Genomic DNA, 20,747 nt, shown 5'->3' with positions numbered 1-20,747 from the left:
CGGTTACCCTTGATGCTGCATCGCAGACAGGAGCGCCTGCGATGGTGTACTCAACGACGAACGTGGGTGCACCAATGGCAAAACGTCATTTTTTCGGATGAATCCAGGTTCTGTTTACAGCATCATGATGGTCGCATCCGTGTTTGGCGACATCGCGGTGAACGCACATTGGTAGCGTGTATTCGTCATCGCCATACTGGCGTATCACCCGGTGTGATGGTATGGGGTGCCATTGGATACACGTCTCGGTCACCTCTTGTTCGCATTGACGGCACTCTTAACAGTGGACGTTACATTTCAGATGTGTAACGACCCGTGGCTCTACCCTTCATTCGATCCCTGTGAAACCTTACATTTCTGCAGGGTAATCCACGACCGCATGTTGCAGGTCCTGTACGGGCCTTTCTGGATACAGAAAATCTGGATACAGAAAATGTTCGACTGCAGCCCTGGCCAGCACATTCTCCAGATCTCTCACCAATTGAAATCGTCTGGTGAATAATGGCCGAGCAACTGGCTCGTCACAATACGCCAGTCACTACTCTTGATGAACTGTGGTATCGTGTTGAAGCTGTATGGGCAGCTGTACCTGTACACGCCATCCAAGCTGTGTTTGACTCAATGCCCAGGCGTATCAAGGCCGTTATTACGGCCAGACGTGGTTGTTCTGAGTACTGATTTCTCAGGGTCTATGCACCCAAATTGCCTGAAAAAGTAATCACATGTCAGTTGTAGTATAATATATTTGTCCAATGAATACCCGTTTATCATCTGCATTTCTTCTTGGTGTAGCAATTTTAATGGCCAGTCGTGTAGTCACCAGCGTTGTGTATAACCCGTTCCCAGCGATGTGGAAGTCGTGGGATACTCTTAGCAGTGACATTTGTATTGACAGTTTGAGCGGCGCGGTCTATTGCTCGATGTATTTGTAACAGTTCTGAAGCGGATGACGTGAAGCGTTTCCTTCAGTTTAGAAATCGAGTTGAACTCACGAGGGCTTAGGTCAGGGGAGTGCAGAAAGTGGTATAGCACTTAGCAGCCCCATCAGTCAAACAAATCAGTAACAGCTTGCACTGCACGTGCTTGAGCATTGTCCTTCAAAATGATGGTCAGGTCTTGCAGAAAGTGTTATCACTTCTGTCTCTAAGCTGGTCGTAGGGTGTGTTCAAAAATGAACAGCATAGAGACAGAAGTGATGACACTTTCTGCAGGACCTGACCATCATTTTGCAGGACAATGCTCAATCACGTACAGTGGAAGCTGTTACTGATTTGATTGACTGATGGGCTGCTACCACCTAGTGCACTCCCCTGACTTAAGCCCTCTTGAGTTCAACTCGATTTCTAAACTGAAGGAAACACTTCACGTCATTCGCTTCAGAAGTGCTACAAATTCGTCGGGTAATAGGCCGCGCAGCTCGAGCTGTCGACACAACGGGCACTGCTAAGAGTATCCTATGACTTCTACATCGCTGGGAACGGGTTATACACAACGCTGGTGACTACTTTGAAGGTCAGTAAAACTTTGAAACACGTAACCATCTTGCACAAGCTGTAAATAAATAGTTGCCACTATTAGAATTCCAACCCTCGTATAAGAAACACTTATTATGATGATTAAGTAAGTGGCCATTTCTACGAGTATGAAGTTCGTGACACTATGCTGGTTTATCAAACTAGCAATATATTGTCCTTTAATACTGAAAACTTGGTTAAGAAGAATTAGTTTAGATTGTTGTTCATCGGCCATCCTTTACCTCCCTGTGCTCCTCACCGAGCGAGGTGGCGCAGCGGCTAGCACACTAGACTCGCATTCGGGAGGACGACGGTTCAATCCCGTGTCTGGCCATCCTGATTTAGGTTTTCCGCGATTTCCCTAAATCACTACAAGCAAATGCCGGGTTGGTTCCTTTGAAAGGGCACGGCCGAATTCCTTCCCCGTCCTTCCCTAATCCCCTTATCCGATGAAACCGATGACCTCGCTGTCTGGTCTCCTTCCTCAAACAACCCAACCCAACCCTGTGCTCCTCTATCCAATAAAGTGGCCATTAAATAATTTAAGACTCAACGAATACAACACACTGAGAGTAGGTTTTGATAACACATTTAGGCAAAAGGTTTGTTACGAATCAATATCCTCGACAAATTTGAGGTCTGAATGTGGTTTTTAGACTGTTGTGTATTCGCAGAGCTTAAGTGTGAAAAAAAACGAGTGTTAGAAGTAAACAGTGCTGACTGACATTATTTCTATAAAACACCAACATAAACATGTGACCAGAATGAGGTTCGCCGGAGAGCTTCTGTAAAGTTTGGAAGGTATAAGACGAGGTACTGGCAGAAGTAAAGCTGTGAGGACGGGGCGTGAGTCGTGCTTGGATAGCTCAGATGGTAGAGCACTTGCCCGCGAGAGGCAAAGGTCCCGAGTTCGAGTCTCGGTCCGGCACACAGTTCTAATCTGCCAAGAAGTTTCATAAACATCTGAGATTTATCTGTTCTAACGTGACATAGATATTATATATCCACCATCGTTATAAAAACAAGAATCTTAATTGTTTTTCAATGTAAAATGTAAGGAAAAGGAGATTAGAAGGTTGGTTGGCTTTTTGGGGGAAGAGACCAAACAGCGAGGTCATCGGTCTCATCGGATTAGGGAAGGACAGGGAAGGAAGTCTGCCGTGCCCTTTCAGAGGAACCATCCCAGCATTTGCCTGGAGCGATTTAGGGAAATCACGGAAAACCTAAATCTGGATGGCCGGACGCGGGATTGAACCGTCGTCCTCCCGAATGCGAGTCCAGTGTGCTAACCACTGCGCCACCTCGCTCGGTAAGGAGATTAGAGTTTAACGTCCCGTCGACAACGAGGTCATTAGAGATGGAGCACAAGTTCAGATTAGGGAAGGATAGGGAGGGAAATCGGCTTTGCCCTTTCAGAGGAACCATCCCAGCATTTGCATGAAGCGGTTTAGGGAAATGGTGGAAAACTTAAATCAGGATGGCCGGATGCGGAATGAACCGTCGCGCCGAATGCGAGTCCAGTGTGCTATGTAAAGACTAGTCCGGTGTCAAACTCCATCTGGGGCATTGGTTGATGTGTAACTCGTAACACTTAGTGCAGAATATGGGCCATAATATGGAGGTTTTTCTCATTCTACCGAAAGGGAGGTTGCTCGTTGATGAGAAGACACTGAAAACTGTCGTAAGAAGAAGAATGCGACAGAGCGAATCCTGAACGAACAATGGGAGTTCAAATTAAAACTGTGTGCCGGACCGAGACTCGAACTCGGGACCTTTGCCTTTCGCGGGCAAGTGCTCTACCAACTGAGCTACCCAAGCACGACTCACGCCCCGTCCTCACAGCTTTAATTCCACCATTACCTCGCCTCCTTCCTTCCAAACTTCGCAGAAGCTCTCCTGCGAACCTTGCAGAACTAGCACTTCTGAAAGAAATGATATTGCGGAGACATGGCTTAGCCACAGCCTGGGGGTTGTTTCTAGAATGAAGTTTGTAAGGTAGGAGGCGGGGTACTGGAGGAATTAGAGCTGTGAGGACGGGGCGTAAGTCGTGGTTGGGTAACTCAGTTGGTAGAGCACTTGAACGCGAAAGGCAAAGATCCTGAGTTCGAGTCTCGGTCCGACACACAGTTTTAATCTACCAGGAAGTTTCATATCAGCGCACACTCCGCTGTAGAGTGAAAATTTCGTTCTAATGAGAGTTCAGTTGGAATCTTTATTTCAAAGTTTTTGATTAATTGCCCCTGACAATGAATATTTTCGTATATCTGATTCAGCTAAAGAACTGACCAAGTTTCGGCTGTAGGTCGTGCGAACTGCGACTAACTCACAGGAATCTCAAAGAACATTTTACTAAAAGCGTTTGCAGTTCTACGTATGTAAATTACCAGCTTACTTCCGGAAAATAAAGTGTCTCAACAACGACAAGGAATCAAAATATCACGAGCTATGTTTAACTCGGGATACTTTTCAGCTGTGCAGCTGAGGGTGTGCTTGCGGCATGGCCGCCTGCACAGAGCATTCCAGACAAGAATATGCGCGCCAATAACAAATCCGACACGATTTGTTAAACTACAAGAAGCTCCGCAAAGCAAGACAGAAAGGAACAAAAAGTGCCTCGGAAGGGAAAACCACTCAAAGAAGCGGAACCCCACCCCAGTACACGCTCAGCCATAATTATGTGAAAGTTATGGGACTCTGTTGCTATTACAGTCCTTAAGTTAATTACTCCACATGTGATCTTCTCAACTTTTCGGTCGAATTCTTTCAAAGTGATGTATTTTTCTGAATTACAATTTATTGTGTGTTATGCCGAAACAATATACGAGAGTGAGTCAAATTAAAATCTTAAATTTGTAATAACAAATCGAAATTTCGCGCCGTTATCCCGTAAGTTGGTAAGCGTGCTACAAACAGCCTGCAGAATGGCCTGTACGTGGCAGCATAGTGCAGATGCACACATACCGTCGCAGTATCAGTATAAAGATGGCCGCCCCATTCGCGACTTGCACCAGGGAAGGACAGCGTTCTGTTATTCGGTTTTTGCGTAGTGAAGGTGTGAAACCTATTGAAATTCATCGACGAATGAAGGTTCAGTACGGTGATGCATGTTTGTCACAGCAGCAAGTCTACGAATGGAGTAGGAAGTTCGCAAATGGTGTGACTTCAGTGGAAGATGCTCCTCGTCCAGGTCAGGCACAACGAGTTGTGACTCCACAGAACATTGCAGCAGTTGAAGCCATAGTGAAGGAGAACCGCCGAGTGACACTGAATGACATTGCAGCATGTTTACAGATTAGTCATGGGTCAGCACACCACATTGTGCATGATGTGCTCCAGTTTCACAAAGTGTTGCTAGATGGGTGCCACGGCAGCTGACTCCTGAAATGAGAGAACGACATATTGATGCTTGTGAAGAACTTCTTCGGCGCTTTGAACGAGAAGGTGAGGGCTTTCTTGTAAGAATCGTTACTGGGGACGAAACCTGGGTTCACTTCCACCAACCGGAAACGAAGAGAGCGAGCAAGGAATGGCGCCATTCCTCATCACCAAGTGATTTCCATATGTTTGGACCACTCAAAGACGCAATGGGAGGAAATAAGTTCCGTTCTGATGAAGAGGTAAGCCACGCGGTGCGTGAGTGGTTGCGTGGACTACCAAAAGAATTTTTTCTAGTGGAATTTATGCACTTTGTAAGCGCTGGAGGACTTGCATTGAGCGTGGGGGAGATTATGTTGAAAAGTGATACAGCTTTGTACCACTTCTGCACAGTAAATAATATTTAAAAAAATATTTAAGGTTTTCATTTGACTCACCCTCATACTAACCACTAATGTAAACAAATAGTACTAAAACATCTTATACGTTTTTGTTGTTGTTATTAATTAAGTCCTAGGTATCTATGGTATGTTAAAAGCGGAGGATGACAGCCAATTATAGTGGAGAGGCAGGGGGGAGCAAGTAAAAAACTGTGACCCACTACAACTTTACAGCTTCCTCAATAAATAGATCGAGTAACACTGAAGATAGCCTATAATCATGAAATAGGTATCATAAAATGCTTTTTTCGTAAAATATTGAATGGCAATTGAAAAGAAATGTCGGGTGAGATGGCTTTTTATTATCGTGCTAAGATTCAGTACACTAAAACCCCAAGAATAAGCTACATTCATTAAAAATGCCGTTTGATTATCGGCCTTTGAAACTAGACTGAGAACTTGTCTACCGCGTATCTGAGACAACTCACTTGTTCATTGAAGCGATATCGAAGCCCTTGTCGATGTACTCGATGCCCGCCGGCACCGCCATTGTCAGCAGCAGGCGAGGACGGCCCGTTTTCTCGGACTCGCGATCGAACTCTTCTCTAAGTTCCTGCAACAAAGCAAATCACACCAGTAATGACAACACAGAGTGGCTCATTTTAGTACTTATATCAAAAGACAATAAGCAACCCATATAAAAAACACCGCTTCTAGCTTGGATAATGGAGAGGAACTGATCCACAGCTTTCTTCTTTTTTCCATATGCAGCTGAAGGCGAGATGTCGTTTGCTACGTTTCACTTGCTGTTTCAAATAAGACCAGACAAATTGTATTCTATGGGTGATGTAGCGGGCTAGTAAATGTGCGATGTGACGTTTCAGGCTGCTCTGTGAACACGGCTGTCATCATCTCTTGGTTCAAATGGCTCTGAGCACTATGCGACTTAACTTCGGAGGTCATCAGTCGCCTAGAACTAATTAAACCTAACTAACCTAAGGACATCACACACATCCATGCCCGAGGCAGGATTCGAACCAGCGACCGTAGCGGTCGCTCGGTTCCAGACTGTAGCGCCTAGAACCGCACGGCCATCATCTCTGAAGACGGAGCTGTCCACAGCACACTCACCACGATTTATAAGCACGGATAACACTTCGCTGAAATAAACATCCTTATTCATCTTAACGATATTCTGAATGAGTGGCCCAAGTCACGATACGAAGAAGAAACTTAAAACGACACAAAACCATCTTCAGGCTAAATCACACCTTGCATCGTTTCAAAAGAGGAAAAATCGCGATTCATCCGGCCACACTTCACGTCTCCAGTAAGGTAATGCCCACTTTTTGTATCGCTAGGCCCACTGAAGGCACGTAGCTTCCCGTGCCCCTGTGACCAATGGCGTTATTCGAGGTACATGGCTAAAAATGTCCGTCGCATGCAGACTACTTCGCAATGTTGGCTCAGAAACTGGTGTAGTGGACCTACATTCCCTGGCAGCAAAAATTCCTGTCGGGTTTGAAACCAACTGTCATTGATGAGGTGTGACACTCGTCTCTGAATCACGTCGATTAGCATCTTTTGATGACCACTGTTTTTTCGCCATGTCACATGACTGCGAGTGTAGATACGTTGGACAGTCTACAACATATCGGGTAACTTCATTCACTGTGTGGTCATGGTCACTTCTAAACTCGATAGAATATTTCTGCCATTCTGTCACGACTGTACATAGAGCCATGTTACTGCTCTAGTTCCATACATGCGACTGGCTCATATCAAGTCAGCGGTGGAGGGCCACACGAGCACCTGCTTCCAGGTCTAGACTTCCATCCCACATGCCTTAGTCAAACAATTCCACTTGACTCTAGGAACTGACTATCCGCTTATGGCAGATGGTTTTCCTCGTTCAGGCTCCATGTAGTTACCAGTATTGTAGCGGTCAGAGATGCAGCCAATCCATCATTAGAGCAGCCACGTGCATTTTCTCTGGTGTTTTGGTAGATATTTGTAATTTCGTTTCTGCAGTTTGTAGCTGGATTTAGGCTAGTCAAATACTGATCATCACGGACCCGCCAGGGTAGCCGAGTGCGCTAACGCGCTGCTTCCAGGACTCGGGTAGGCGCGCCGGCCCCGGATCAAATCCGCCCGGCGGATTAACGACGAGGGCCTGGGTGTGGTTTTTAGGCGGTTTTCCACATCCCGCTAGGTGAATACCGGGCCGGTTCCCACGTTCCGCCTCAGTTACACGACTCGCAGACATCTGAACACGTCCGCACTATTCCATGACTTAACACTAGACGCAGACAGCAGGGGTACACTAATTCCGTCCCCAGGGGGTACGGGGTGGCGGCGGAAAGGGCATTCGGCCATCCATTTCCACAAACCTTGCCAAATCCGTTCCTAACAATGCCGACCCTGCGTCAGCGCTGGACATGGCACCAGTGAAAGAAAGAAATACTGATCATCACGTCTTTCATGCGACGATCGGTGTTGATGGAAAGTGCCAGTTTTCTTATTTCGAACAAAATTATTTTAAATCGGAATTTTATATGCTCATTCGATAGGGCAGTTCCAGATTAGTGTAGTGTGATTTTCGTTTAGTCAGTGTGTCTTAATAGGGCATTAAACATGAAGAACAGCAGAACAGAGGGTAGCACACAAGTTTAGATACTAACAGCCCATGCCACTAATATACCCATGTCAACTAATATCAAATAAGATCGGATGTGTAATACGGACGGCATTCGGTCCATTAGGAGTACATCCTCTAGCTATTTGTGGATTGTATAGGAAACTAAGTTGCTGCCTTTACCTACATTCTTGTTACAGGGTCTACATAAAGTCCGAGAATACTTTCAATTATTTATTGCACAAGAACGAAACGTTGTACAGATGTCATACATATTGCATTTTGAAGAGAAACTCTGAAAGTTTTTTTTTTTTACAAACATGCGATATGCGAACCATGACTGACCCGGCAGAAGTCAATACGGTAGTCGAATTCTTGCCATACCCGTTCCAGCATGGCATCGTCGACTGTGGCAGCCGATTCCCATATTGTCTCCCGGAGCTCTACTACATCACGTGATAGAGGCGGTACATACATCAGATCTTTAATGTGTCCCCACAGATAAAAGTCACACGGAGTGAGATCTGGTGATCGGGGAGGCCATTTCATGAAACAGCTGTCCCCTTCTGTAGCACGGCCGATCCATCGACTAGCGCTGACTATCGGCAAATTACCAAACTGCGCTGTGGCGGTATACACGAAAAAAAAAAAAAAACTTTCAGGGTTTCTCTTCAAAATGACATATGTATGACATATGTACAATGGTTGGTTCTTGTGCAATAAATAATTGAAAGTGTTCCCGGACTTTATGTACACCCTGTATTAACAAATATTCCACTAAAACTTTCATCATCCTGAATTTGAAAAGCAGTTCGACTATTATTGTCGTCAACGCTTCTCTTTCTGCAATTGTTACATCACAATTTGGTAATAGTCCAACAGTGTATTCATCCATCATTACTTTTCTATAGGGTTAAACTGCTTCAACAAGAACGAAATTGAGAGGTTGCTGTGACTTACGCATGACAGAAAAGATCGACTACATACACTCCTGGAAATTGAAATAAGAACACCGTGAATTCATTGTCCCAGGAAGGGGAAACTTTATTGACACATTCCTGGGGTCAGATACATCACATGATCACACCAACAGAACCACAGGCACATAGACACAGGCAACAGAGCATGCACAATGTCGGCACTAGTACAGTGTATATCCACCTTTCGCAGCAATGCAGGCTGCTATTCTCCCATGGAGACGATCGTAGAGATGCTGGATGTAGTCCTGTGGAACGGCTTGCCATGCCATTTCCACCTGGCGCCTCAGTTGGACCAGCGTTCGTGCTGGACGTGCATACCGCGTGAGACGACGCTTCATCCAGTCCCAAACATGCTCAATGGGGGACAGATCCGGAGATCTTGCTGGCCAGGGTAGTTGACTTACACCTTCTAGAGCACGTTGGGTGGCACGGGATACATGCGGACGTGCATTGTCCTGTTGGAACAGCAAGTTCCCTTGCCGGTCTAGGAATGGTAGAACGATGGGTTCGATGACGGTTTGGATGTGCCGTGCACTATTCAGTGTCCCCTCGACGATCACCAGTGGTGTACGGCCAGTGTAGGAGATCGCTCCCCACACCATGATGCCGGGTGTTGGCCCTGTGTGCCTCGGTCGTATGCAGTCCTGATTGTGGCGCTCACCTGCACGGCGCCAAACACGCATACGACCATCATTGGCACCAAGGCAGAAGCGACTCTCATCGCTGAAGACGACACGTCTCCATTCGTCCCTCCATTCACGCCTGTCGCGACACCACTGGAGGCGGGCTGCACGATGTTGGGGCGTGAGCGGAAGACGGCCTAACGGTGTGCGGGACCGTAGCCCAGCTTCATGGAGACGGTTGCGAATGGTCCTCGCCGATACCCCAGGAGCAACAGTGTCCCTAATTTGCTGGGAAGTGGCGGTGCGGTCCCCTACGGCACTGCGTAGGATCCTACGGTCTTGGCGTGCATCCGTGCGTCGCTGCGGTCCGGTCCCAGGTCGACGGGCACGTGCACCTTCCGCCGACCACTGGCGACAACATCGATGTACTGTGGAGACCTCACGCCCCACGTGTTGAGCAATTCGGCGGTACGTCCACCCGGCCTCCCGCATGCCCACTATACGCCCTCGCTCAAAGTCCGTCAACTGCACATACGGTTCACGTCCACGCTGTCGCGGCATGCTACCAGTGTTAAAGACTGCGATGGAGCTCCGTATGCCACGGCAAACTGGCTGACACTGACGGCGGCGGTGCACAAACGCTGCGCAGCTAGCGCCATTCGACGGCCAACACCGCGGTTCCTGGTGTGTCCGCTGTGCCGTGCGTGTGATCATTGCTTGTACAGCCCTCTCGCAGTGTCCGGAGCAAGTATGGTGGGTCTGACACACCGGTGTCAATGTGTTCTTTTTTCCATTTCCAGGAGTGTATTTCGGAAGTTCATTCGCACTCAATACTAGCACCCATATCACTGCCAACATCAGAGCCCTCATATGGGGCACTACCCTCTTGATGAGGTACTACCCTTTCCCTGATTTAAGTTCCAAAATGCTAACACTATTGTAGCAGATATAGATACAGTGTGTTCCTCCTAAGAATCGTCAGATGCATTTTCTCTAATGTTTTGGTATATATTTGCAACTGTGTTTTTACAATTTGCAGCTGGAGTCAGCACAAAAAAATTCTTCTCATTACATCTTTAATGCATCGCTTACTGTCTAAGGAAAGTGTTTCTTTGTTCCCTGTTATTAAAAAAAAAATTAAAGTGAACTTTTACACGGTCATTCGACAGAGCTGTCCCAAATTTTTCTAGTACAATATTCATGTAATCGATATGTATTAATAGGGACATTAAAAAACGTACAATAGTCAGTACTCTAGCATACTTGATAGTGGTCACCACACAATCTCTGATATTAACAACCACATCACTAATCTACCACTGTCAACTAAGCACCAAATGGTATGGGATGTGTAATACAGATTTCCACAATTCCATTAACAATATATCCTCCCATTAATAATGTCTCATGCAGTAAGTTGAGTTAGTTATAATTATACAAAGCTTATTATAGTATCTGCATGCAACTGAATTCGATTAGGGTATGGATACTGCACATGAAAGGCTTGATAGTGCACTGTGTGATCTGCAGGAAGCATATACTATCTGATCAAAAGTATCTAGCCACTTATTAGCGAAGATTAATATTGGGTGTGTTTTCAACCTGAAATTCAGACCGTATTTAAAAAAGAAAATCGCAACTGACAAGTCCGTTAGTTACCTATCCCATAAATCATTTGAACGGTTCTTTTATCGAAATGATTTAGAACGAGTCACTTCACAGGATATTTGTAAGTGAATAGTGTTAATATTCATGAACACATTATTTGTAGTCCTTTTTATGCCGTTACACTTAAAAACAATTTTTTCACAGACTTCAAGTTTTCCAGTAGAAACTCGTCAATGGAATAGAACTAGTTGCCCAGGAGAAATGGTGTTAAATTAGATTTAAAACTGGCTTCACTACCTGTCAGAAATTGTATTGTATAGGGCAATGATCAAAAAATTGAGCTGTTCACAGCTTTAATAATGGGTAATAAAGGTCATATTTTTCTCCAGTGTTGTTGGTATGTACATCATTGTGCTTCTGAAATTGATGTGGACCATTTATGACGAATTTCATTAGTGAATATATTTGTTCTGACGGCACTGTTAAAATGTCTAGCTCCTAGAAGATATACCTACATGACATCTGTGTGTGAACACCACATTTAATTCTTACTGCTAAGTTTTGCATTCTAAGTGAAGAGTTGCCCCCAAAAGTTATTCCATAAGACATTATTGAGTGGAGATGTGCAAAATATGTCACAAGGTTAATTCCTTTGTTTCCAACCTGAGCTTTTATGTGAGAAGCGAAAGTACTTAGTTGTTTCAGAAGCTCAACTACTCTAGTTCAAATTTTCATCAATACCTACATCCAACAAATTTGGAGCATTCCACCCTACATACTGACTCTCGCTCATGTGCTACATAAGTTGTTAGTATGACTGTATTTATTGTACAAAATGGAATTTAGTGTATTTTTTAAAATTTACGGAGCATTCATTTTCTGAGAACCACTTTACAAATTATATTTACCATCTCTTCTGTTGCTTTATCTCCAATGGGATTTATTATAACACTAGTATTGTCTGAAAAAAGTCCTATCTCTGCTTGTTGAACGTTAAGTGGAAGGTCATTTACATATATAAGGAATAGGAATGGACCCAAAATTGAACTCTCTGGGACTCCTTTCATGATCTTTCATCAGTCACTATAATTTTCTACTCTTCCAACACTGAGTTGTTTAGCACCTTTTCTGTTCTGTTTGTTATGTAAGGTTCAAATGAGTTGTGCAAAAAGCAATTAATGCCATAAAATCTGAGTTTTTATGAGAAACTAACATGATCTACACAATCAGATATCTTGGAAAGATCACAACAAATATCAGTTGGTGATATTTTATTATTTAAGGCTTGTGCTATTTGATGAGTAAATGTACAGATACCCTTCTGTCAGGCAATCCTTCTGGTATCCATACTGTGGTATGCCAAGTAAATTGTTTTCACTTAAGAATGAGACTAGTCTTGAGTATATTATGTTTTCGAATATTCTGGAAAAAGAAATCAGTAAATGAAATTTGATGATAATTGTTTAAGTCTGTCTTGTTACCTTTCTGGTGAAGAATTTCAACAATAGTATATTTTAACCTATCTGGAAAATTCTCTGTGCTAGTGATGCATTACATATATTACTATGGATATTACTTATTAATTTGGAACTACTTTCCAGAATTCTGTTTGAAATTCCATCAACATCCATCACCTTTTTTTTAATTTCTGTAATACAATTAATTTCAGTGAACAATGTTGGTGCTACTTCTACTTGCTTGAAGTTTTGCGAATGCCATTTTTAATGTGTTATCTTACTTCTTCCACTGAACCATTTTCTTGCTGCTAAATTTAGGAAGTGATTGTTGACATTACTCACAGCTTGTGCGTTATCAGCCACTACATTGGCATTTAGTTTAATTGTTGTGGTATTTTGTACACTGACTGGCTGTCCTGTCTCCCATCTGACAATATCCCTTGTAGTTTTAAGCTTTTTATCTGCATTACTTATTTCTGTCAGAATGTGCACATTTCTGTACATTTGAATGAATTTCCTTAAAGTACAACAATATTTGTTGTAGTATACAACAAGGCTAGGACAAGTGTGCAGAATTTTTGACCGTTGGTCTTTTACATAATACAGGTCGACTTGACAGTCATTTTGACATACACACATGCAATTACTGAGGCTGGTTTCTCATCTCTCCATTATAAATGCTATTCTATACGTTTCATAATATTCTGGGTGATTTAAATCATGATGCAATAGTGTCATTCCAATCATTTAACATAGCCACCATATGGAGCGTACTTTGTATCACTGTTGTCACGCCTATTCATCTCACATGAGTCAGTGCACATGCACGTGGCAGAAGCTTAAATTAAAATACATTTCCATTGTACGGTTGGTATGTCTCAGAAAGCATGGAACAGAAGGATTACGTTTACAACTCAGCTGTAACGGATACCACACAGACACACCAGAATACCTACAAAATATAATTTGTGGCTGTTAGGAACTATACATGTGCATATTATAACACTGTGCACCTGGTTTACGAGCAATACTCAAAAATCTGTCAAACAAGCGTTTTGTAAGTCACTTCCTCATACTGGATGAAATATATTTCTCTAAGACTTCTCTCGGCCAGACATAACTTTTTGGTAGTTACTGTTCCCCCACGCACTATGTAAATTGTCATATAACTTCCCTGCATTACAGTATACACATGTGGCGTTATCTCCCTATTACATCTAGTACTTATATTAAAGCTCCACAGCTTCTGCTACAAATTCCGATTACTTTCTTTGTATACCGATTTTTATAAGTGTATTTATAAATCACGTTAGTATGAATTATGGGTGTAGGCAACGAATTACAATTGTATGTTAAGGGGGGTGGGTATCGAAGTCGAATACTTTTCCATACATTTCGCTTTGATACAGCATCAAGTCGTGTCTAGCTTAGCATAGTGTAGGAGTTGCCTTTGGAGTGCTATTCATGTATTGCAAAGCACTTGTTAATGGATGATATGAAACTGTGTAGGACAGGTTAGTTTTATCGAACGAAGTGTTAAGATCATGGCGTAGTCCTAACCATCATATTAAGAATTACCTTTCCCAAAATAGTATGTCAATGTATAGTGTTCCACTTAACAAAAACAGGACCATCCATTGTATAATTATACAGCACTGTTGCTAACTCTATCTTAGGATTTATGACTGTGGATTATTTACATCTACATCTACATTTATACTCCGCAAGCCACCCAACGGTGTGTGGCGGAGGGCACTTTACGTGCCACTGTCATTAACTCCCTTTCCTGTTCCAGTCGCGTATGGTTCGCGGGAAGAACGACTGTCTGAAAGCATCCGTGCGCGCTCTAATCTCTCTAATTTTACATTCGTGATCTCCTCGGGAGGTATAAGTAGGGGGAAGCAATATATTCGATACCTCATCCAGAAACGCACCCTCTCGAAACCTGGCGAGCAAGCTACACCGCGATGCAGAGCGCCTCTCTTGCAGAGTCTGCCACTTGAGTTTGTTAAACATCTCCGTAACGCTATCACGGTTACCAAATAACCCTGTGACGAAACGCGCCGCTCTTCTTTGGATCTTCTCTATCTCCTCCGTCAACCCGATCTGCTACGGATCCCACACTGATGAGCAATACTCAAGTATAGGCCGAACGAGTGATTTGTACGCCACCTCCTTTGTTGATGGACTACATTTTCCAAGGGCTCTCCCAATGAATCTCAACCTGGTACCCGCCTTACCAACAATTAATTTTATATGATCATTCCACTTCAAATCGTTCCGCACGCATACTCCCAGATATTTTACAGAAGTAACTGTTACCAGTGTTTGTTCCGCTATCATATAATCATACAACAAAGGATCCTTCTTTCTATGTATTCGCAATACATTACATTTGTCTTTGTTAAGGGTCAGTTGCCACTCCCTGCACCAAGTGCGTATCCGCTGCAGATCTTCCTGCATTTCGCTACAATTTTCTAATGCTGCAACTTCTCTGTATACTACAGCATCATCCGCGAAAAGCCGCATGGGACTTCCGACACTATCTACTAGGTCATTTATATATATTGTGAAAAGCAATGGTCCCATAACACTCCCCTGTGGCACGCCAGAGGTTACTTTAATGTCTGTAGACGTCTCTCCATTGATAACAACATTCTGTGTTCTGGTTGCTAAAAACTCTTCAATCCAGCCACACAGCTGGTCTGATATTCCGTAGGCTCTTACTTTGTTTATCAGGCGACAGTGCGGAACTGTATCGAACGCCTTCCGGAAGTCAAGAAAAATAGCATCTACCTGGGAGCCTGTATCTAATATTTTCTGGGTCTCATGAACAAATAAAGCGAGTTGGGTCTCACACGATCGCTGTTTCCGGAATCCATGTTGATTCCTACATAGTAGATTCTGGGTTTCCAAAAACGACATGATACTCGAGCAAAAAACATGTTCTAAAATTCTACAACAGATCGACGTAAGAGATATAGGTCTATAGTTTTGCGCATCTGCTCGACGACCCTTCTTGAAGACTGGGACTACCTGTGCTCTTTTCCAATCATTTGGAACCTTCCGTTCCTCTAGAGACTTGCGGTACACGGCTGTTAGAAGGGAGGCAAGTTCTTTCGCGTACTCTGTGTAGAATCGAATTGGTATCCCGTCAGGTCCAGTGGACTTTCCTCTGTTGAGTGATCCCAGTTGCTTTTCTATTCCTTGGACACTTATTTCGATGTCAGCCATTTTTTCGTTTGTGCAAAGATTTAGAGAAGGAACTGCAGTGCGGTCTTCCTTTGTGAAACAGCTTTGGAAAAAGGTGTTTAGTATTTCAGCTTTACGCCTGTCATCCTCTGTTTCAATGCCATCATCATCCCGGAGTGTCTGGATATGCTGTTTCGAGCCACTTACTGATTTAACGTAAGACCAGAACTTCCTAGGATTTTCTGTCAAGTCGGTACATAGAATTTTACTTTCGAATTCACTGAACGCTTCACGCATAGCCCTCCTTACGCTAACTTTGACATCGTTTAGCTTCTGTTTGTCTGAGAGGTTTTGGCTGCGTTTAAACTTACTTATCCTGTATCTTTCCCACGTTCAATGTCTCATTTCAACTAATGCGTATTGGCACATGTGGCAGTAGTACCACATTTTGCTACTGGAGCAAGTAGAAGATGTAGCAAAACTGTTAAAGAGAGACAGCGTACGCTATGCTTACCATTGTATGCATACTGTCACTACCCCAGTGGTGCCAATAAGTGAGCTATTGGTATTTTTTACTGATATAGGACAACTGATTTCCAACAGTAGTACTACCTTTATGTTTTATACTCGATGTCTTTAATATGGAATGGTATTTTTGTATCAAGACTTGCGGGATAACATTGTATGTAGGAGCCAATCCTAATTCGATAATATCTATATTGGACTGTATTGTAGAGAACTGTGTTCTGGATTGCGAAAAACAGATTTCTTCAACTTTAATACAACACTTCCACCCACAAGGTGGTCCATTGATAGTGACCTGGCCAAATATCTCACGAAATAGGCGTCAAACGAAAAAACTACAAAGAACGAAACTCATCTAGCTTGAAGGGGGACACCAGATGGCGCTATGGTTGGCCCACTATATGGCGCTGCCATAGGACAAACGGTTATCAAGTGCGTTTTTTTTAAATAGGAATCCCCATTTTTTACTACATATTCGTGTAGTACGTAGAGAAATATGAATGTTTTAGTTGGACCAATTTTTCGCTTTGTGATAGATGACGCTGTAATAGTCACAAACATACGGCTCACAATTTTAGACGAACAGTTGGTAACAGTTAGGTTATTGAAATTAAAATTCAGAACGTAGGTACGTTTGGACATTTTATTTCGGTTGTTCCAATGTGAGATACGTACCTTTGTGAACTTATCATTTCTGAGAACGCATGCTGTTACAGCGTGATTACCTGTAAATACCACATTAATGCAATAAATGCTCAAAATAGTGTCCGTCAACCTCAATGCATTTGGCAATACGTGTAACGACATTCCTCTCAACAGCGAGTAGTTCGCCTGCCTGTTACCAACTGCCAGCCGTGGTGGCCGAGCGGTTCTTGGCGCTACAGTCTGGAACCGCGCGACCGCTACGGTCGCAGGTTCGAATCCTGCCTCGGGCATGGATGTGTGTGATGTCCTTGGGTTAGTTAGGTTTAAGTAGTTCTAAGTTCTAGGGGACTGATGGCCTTAGAAGTTAAGTCCCATAGTGCTCAGAGCCATTTGAACCATTTGTTACCAACTGTTCGTCTAAAATTGTGAGCCATATGTTTGTGACTATTACAGCGCCATCTATCACAAAGCGAAAAAAGTGGTCCAACTAAAACATTCATATTTCTTTACGTACTACACGAATATGTAATAAAAATGGGGGTTACTATTTAAAAAAACGCAGTTGATATCCCTTTGACCTATGGCAACGCCATCTAGCGGATCAACCATAGCGCCATCTGGTTTCCCCGTTCAAGCTAGAGTAGTTTCGTGCTTTGTAGTTTTTTCGTTTGACGCTTATTTCGTGAGATATTTGGCCCGGTCACAATCAGTGGACCACCATGTATACAACTTTCTGTTGGAGTCTAAGTTAAAAATCTCTGTGTACTTTATAGGTAATAATTAGAACTGTAGGTTGACAGAAAATAGTTTATAACCTCCTCAGTCTTGTCTGGAAAGTTTACTTGCACACCATTCAAATTCCATGTGTTACTGCCGCAGCAGATAAATTGCAAAACCCTTTTAAACGTAGAACAGCAGTAGTTTTGTAATCTAGGGTCAAACATGTACAGTGCATTCCATAGTTATAAATCGCAGCTTAAAACAATGTTCTTTACCTGAGGAACCTGTAAAAGATTCTGCACTCACGGAAAAAGAATCGCAACTCCAAAAAGTAATTAATGTAGAGTAATGAAATTTTGTGAGTACATTTGTCTAGGTAACATATTTCAGTGATTAACATTGCAAGATCATAGGTTAATATAAGTACGAGATAAGTCATTGCGAACGTGAAATTCTGGTACTTTAATAACTGGTGTAACCACCAGAATGTTGATTGCAAGCAAGCGAACATGCATTCATTGTGTTGTAGTACAGGCGCTAAATGCCAGTTTGTGGCACGGAATACCATGCCTGTTGCAAGTGCTTGGTCAATACAGGAACGGTTAATGCTGTTTGTGGATGACGCTGGAGTTGCCGTATGATGTCGCGTATGTGCTCAACTGGAGACAGATCTGCTGCTCCAGGGCAACATATCGACACTCTGTGAAGCATGTTTGGTTAAAAAAAAAGCCGTAGGTAGGCTAGAAATATCCTGTTCGAAAACACCCCCAGGTATACTCCTCGTGCATGGCAGCAGAACAGATATAATCACCAGGCTGGCGTACAATTCTGCAGTCAAAGTGGACGGGGTAAACACGAGAGTGCTCCTGCTGTCATATGAAATCGCAGCCTAGGTCATAAATCCCGGGATAGGTCCAGTGTGTCTAACACGCAGACAGGCTGGTCGTAGGCCATCAACTGGCCTCCTAACTTACACAATGGCCACTACCGGCATGGAGGCAGAACCAGCTCTCATCAGCAAACACAGCAGATCTCCACCCTGTTCCCGATGAGCTCTCACTTGACACTACTAAACCATCAAATAGCTGTGAATTGGTGTCGGAGGAATGCACGCAACAGGGCATCTGGCTCGGAGCTGTCACACAAGTAACCGATTTGTAACAGTTCGTTGTGTCACTGTGGTGCCAACAGCTGCTCAAATTTCTGCAGCAGATGCAGTACGATAGAGTTAGCGAGAATTGTTCTATAATTTTATATGTCCAAAAGATCTAGCTGCTTTTCGTAACGTCATATACCACACATAAACAATCTATATTGAAACAGATAGGACCTAGTTAGGACATTTCCTAATAAGATTACATTCTGATCATAACACTTCCTTTTCGAATCCTGCCTCGGGCATGGATGTGTGTGGTGTTCTTAGGTTGGTTAGGTTTAAGTAGTTTTAAGTTCTAGTGGACTGATAACCTAAGATGTTAAGTCCCATAGTCCTCAGAGCCATTTGAACCATAACACTTCCTTGGACAAAAACTGACCAACAATAAAGAATCATGTTATAAGTGTTAAAACATAGAACTGACAGACAGTACCACCAGTTGTCGAGTTAGACAGATCTCCAAAGGCTTAAAAAGAACGCCATTTCATTCCCTGCAGACTTACTGTTAAGTCCTGCAATACACAGTTCTGTATAACTTGGTAACAAGTGCTCTGCGCTGTGGGCAGCTTGTACACTCCACTAACCTGGTAATGACTTGAGGCTGCAGAGGGAAGCATACCATGGGAAATATCCGACTCCATTATGTAACAAGTATAATTCGTTTCCGAAACCCATATGTCACGTCTGTACTACACAGTTTGATATCATCTGTTGACGAGTGTTTTGCAAGTGGGAATAGCACATTGTACACTTCACTAAGCTAGGAGTGACTCAGTGCTGTATCGGGGCATATCGTACTGTATGGAAAAATATTCAGTCCGTTAACACACAAACCATCCTTAACATACCTATTATAAATAGTTGGATTCACTTGTATGGTACATTACTGTAGTAATACTACACCGATTTTATAGGTGCACTAACAAAGGCATTATTCAGTGGAATTTGTGATAGAAGCTGTGAGCAGTAGATGCAAGAGCTACAGAGAAAACGATACATTATACAAACATGGTGTCAAGATGAAACTATTATTTCTCCTACATAGGCGTAATACTTGACAGCAAGAGGCATATTGGAAAAAAATGTCAATGAAGTACTGGAAGACATTTCGAGAAAATATAAAAACATCACATAGTTGTTGTTGTTGCTTATCGCCCACGTTTCACTTCCATACATGGCTAGACGCCATACAAATACTTTCAGAAACGACTTCCTGACACTTAAATCTATACTCGATATTAACAAATTTCTCTTCAGAAACGCTTTCCTTGCCATTGCCAGTATACATTTTATATCCTCTCAACTTCGACCATCATTAGTTATTTTGCTCCACAAACAGCAAAACTCCTTTACTACGTTAAGTGTCTCATTTCCTAATGTCCGCCGCTCGTGGTCTCGCGGTAGCGTCCCGGGTTCGATTCCCGGCGGGGTCGGGGATTTTCACCTGCCTCGAGATGACTGGGTGTTTGTGTTGTCCTCATCATTTCATCATCATCCAGGAAAGTGGCGAAATTGGACTGAGCAAAGATTGGATAATTGTACGGGCGCTGATAACCACGCAGTTGAGCGCCCCACAAACCAAACATCATCATCATCATCATCATCATTTCCTAATCTAATTCCCTCAGCATCACCCGACTTAATTCGACTACATTCCATTATCCCCGTTTTGCTTTTGTTGTTGTTCATCTTATATCCTCCTTTCAAGACACTGTCCATTCCGTTCAACTGCTCTTCCAAGTCCTTTGCTGTGTCTCACAGAATTACAATGTCATCGGCGAACCTCAAAGTCTTTATTTCTTCTCCATGGATTTTAATACCTACTCCGAATTTTTCTTTTGTTTCCTTTACTGCTTGCTCAATATACTGATTGAATAACATCGGGGAGAGGCTACAACCCTCTCTCACTCCCTTCCCAACCATTGCATCCCTTTCCT

General features: G+C 43.2%; 1 protein-coding gene across 2 annotated transcripts in view; it reads right to left on the bottom strand.

The window, feature by feature from the left end:
* LOC124721104 (serine-rich adhesin for platelets-like) overlaps positions 1–20,747 on the bottom strand; it is a 481,067-nt gene that overhangs the window by 150,598 nt on the left and 309,722 nt on the right. For both annotated transcript variants that reach the window (XM_047245921.1, XM_047245922.1), the window contains exon 5: positions 5,758–5,882. In XM_047245921.1, the coding sequence (XP_047101877.1) occupies positions 5,758–5,882 (125 nt within the window). The remainder of the gene's footprint in view (positions 1–5,757; positions 5,883–20,747) is intronic.

Source organism: Schistocerca piceifrons, chromosome X (assembly GCF_021461385.2).
Source record: "Schistocerca piceifrons isolate TAMUIC-IGC-003096 chromosome X, iqSchPice1.1, whole genome shotgun sequence".
Classification (NCBI taxonomy): Eukaryota; Metazoa; Arthropoda; class Insecta; order Orthoptera; family Acrididae; genus Schistocerca; species Schistocerca piceifrons.
The sequence above is the reverse complement of the archived record's forward strand: the minus strand, read 5'-3'. Positions and strand labels throughout refer to the sequence as shown.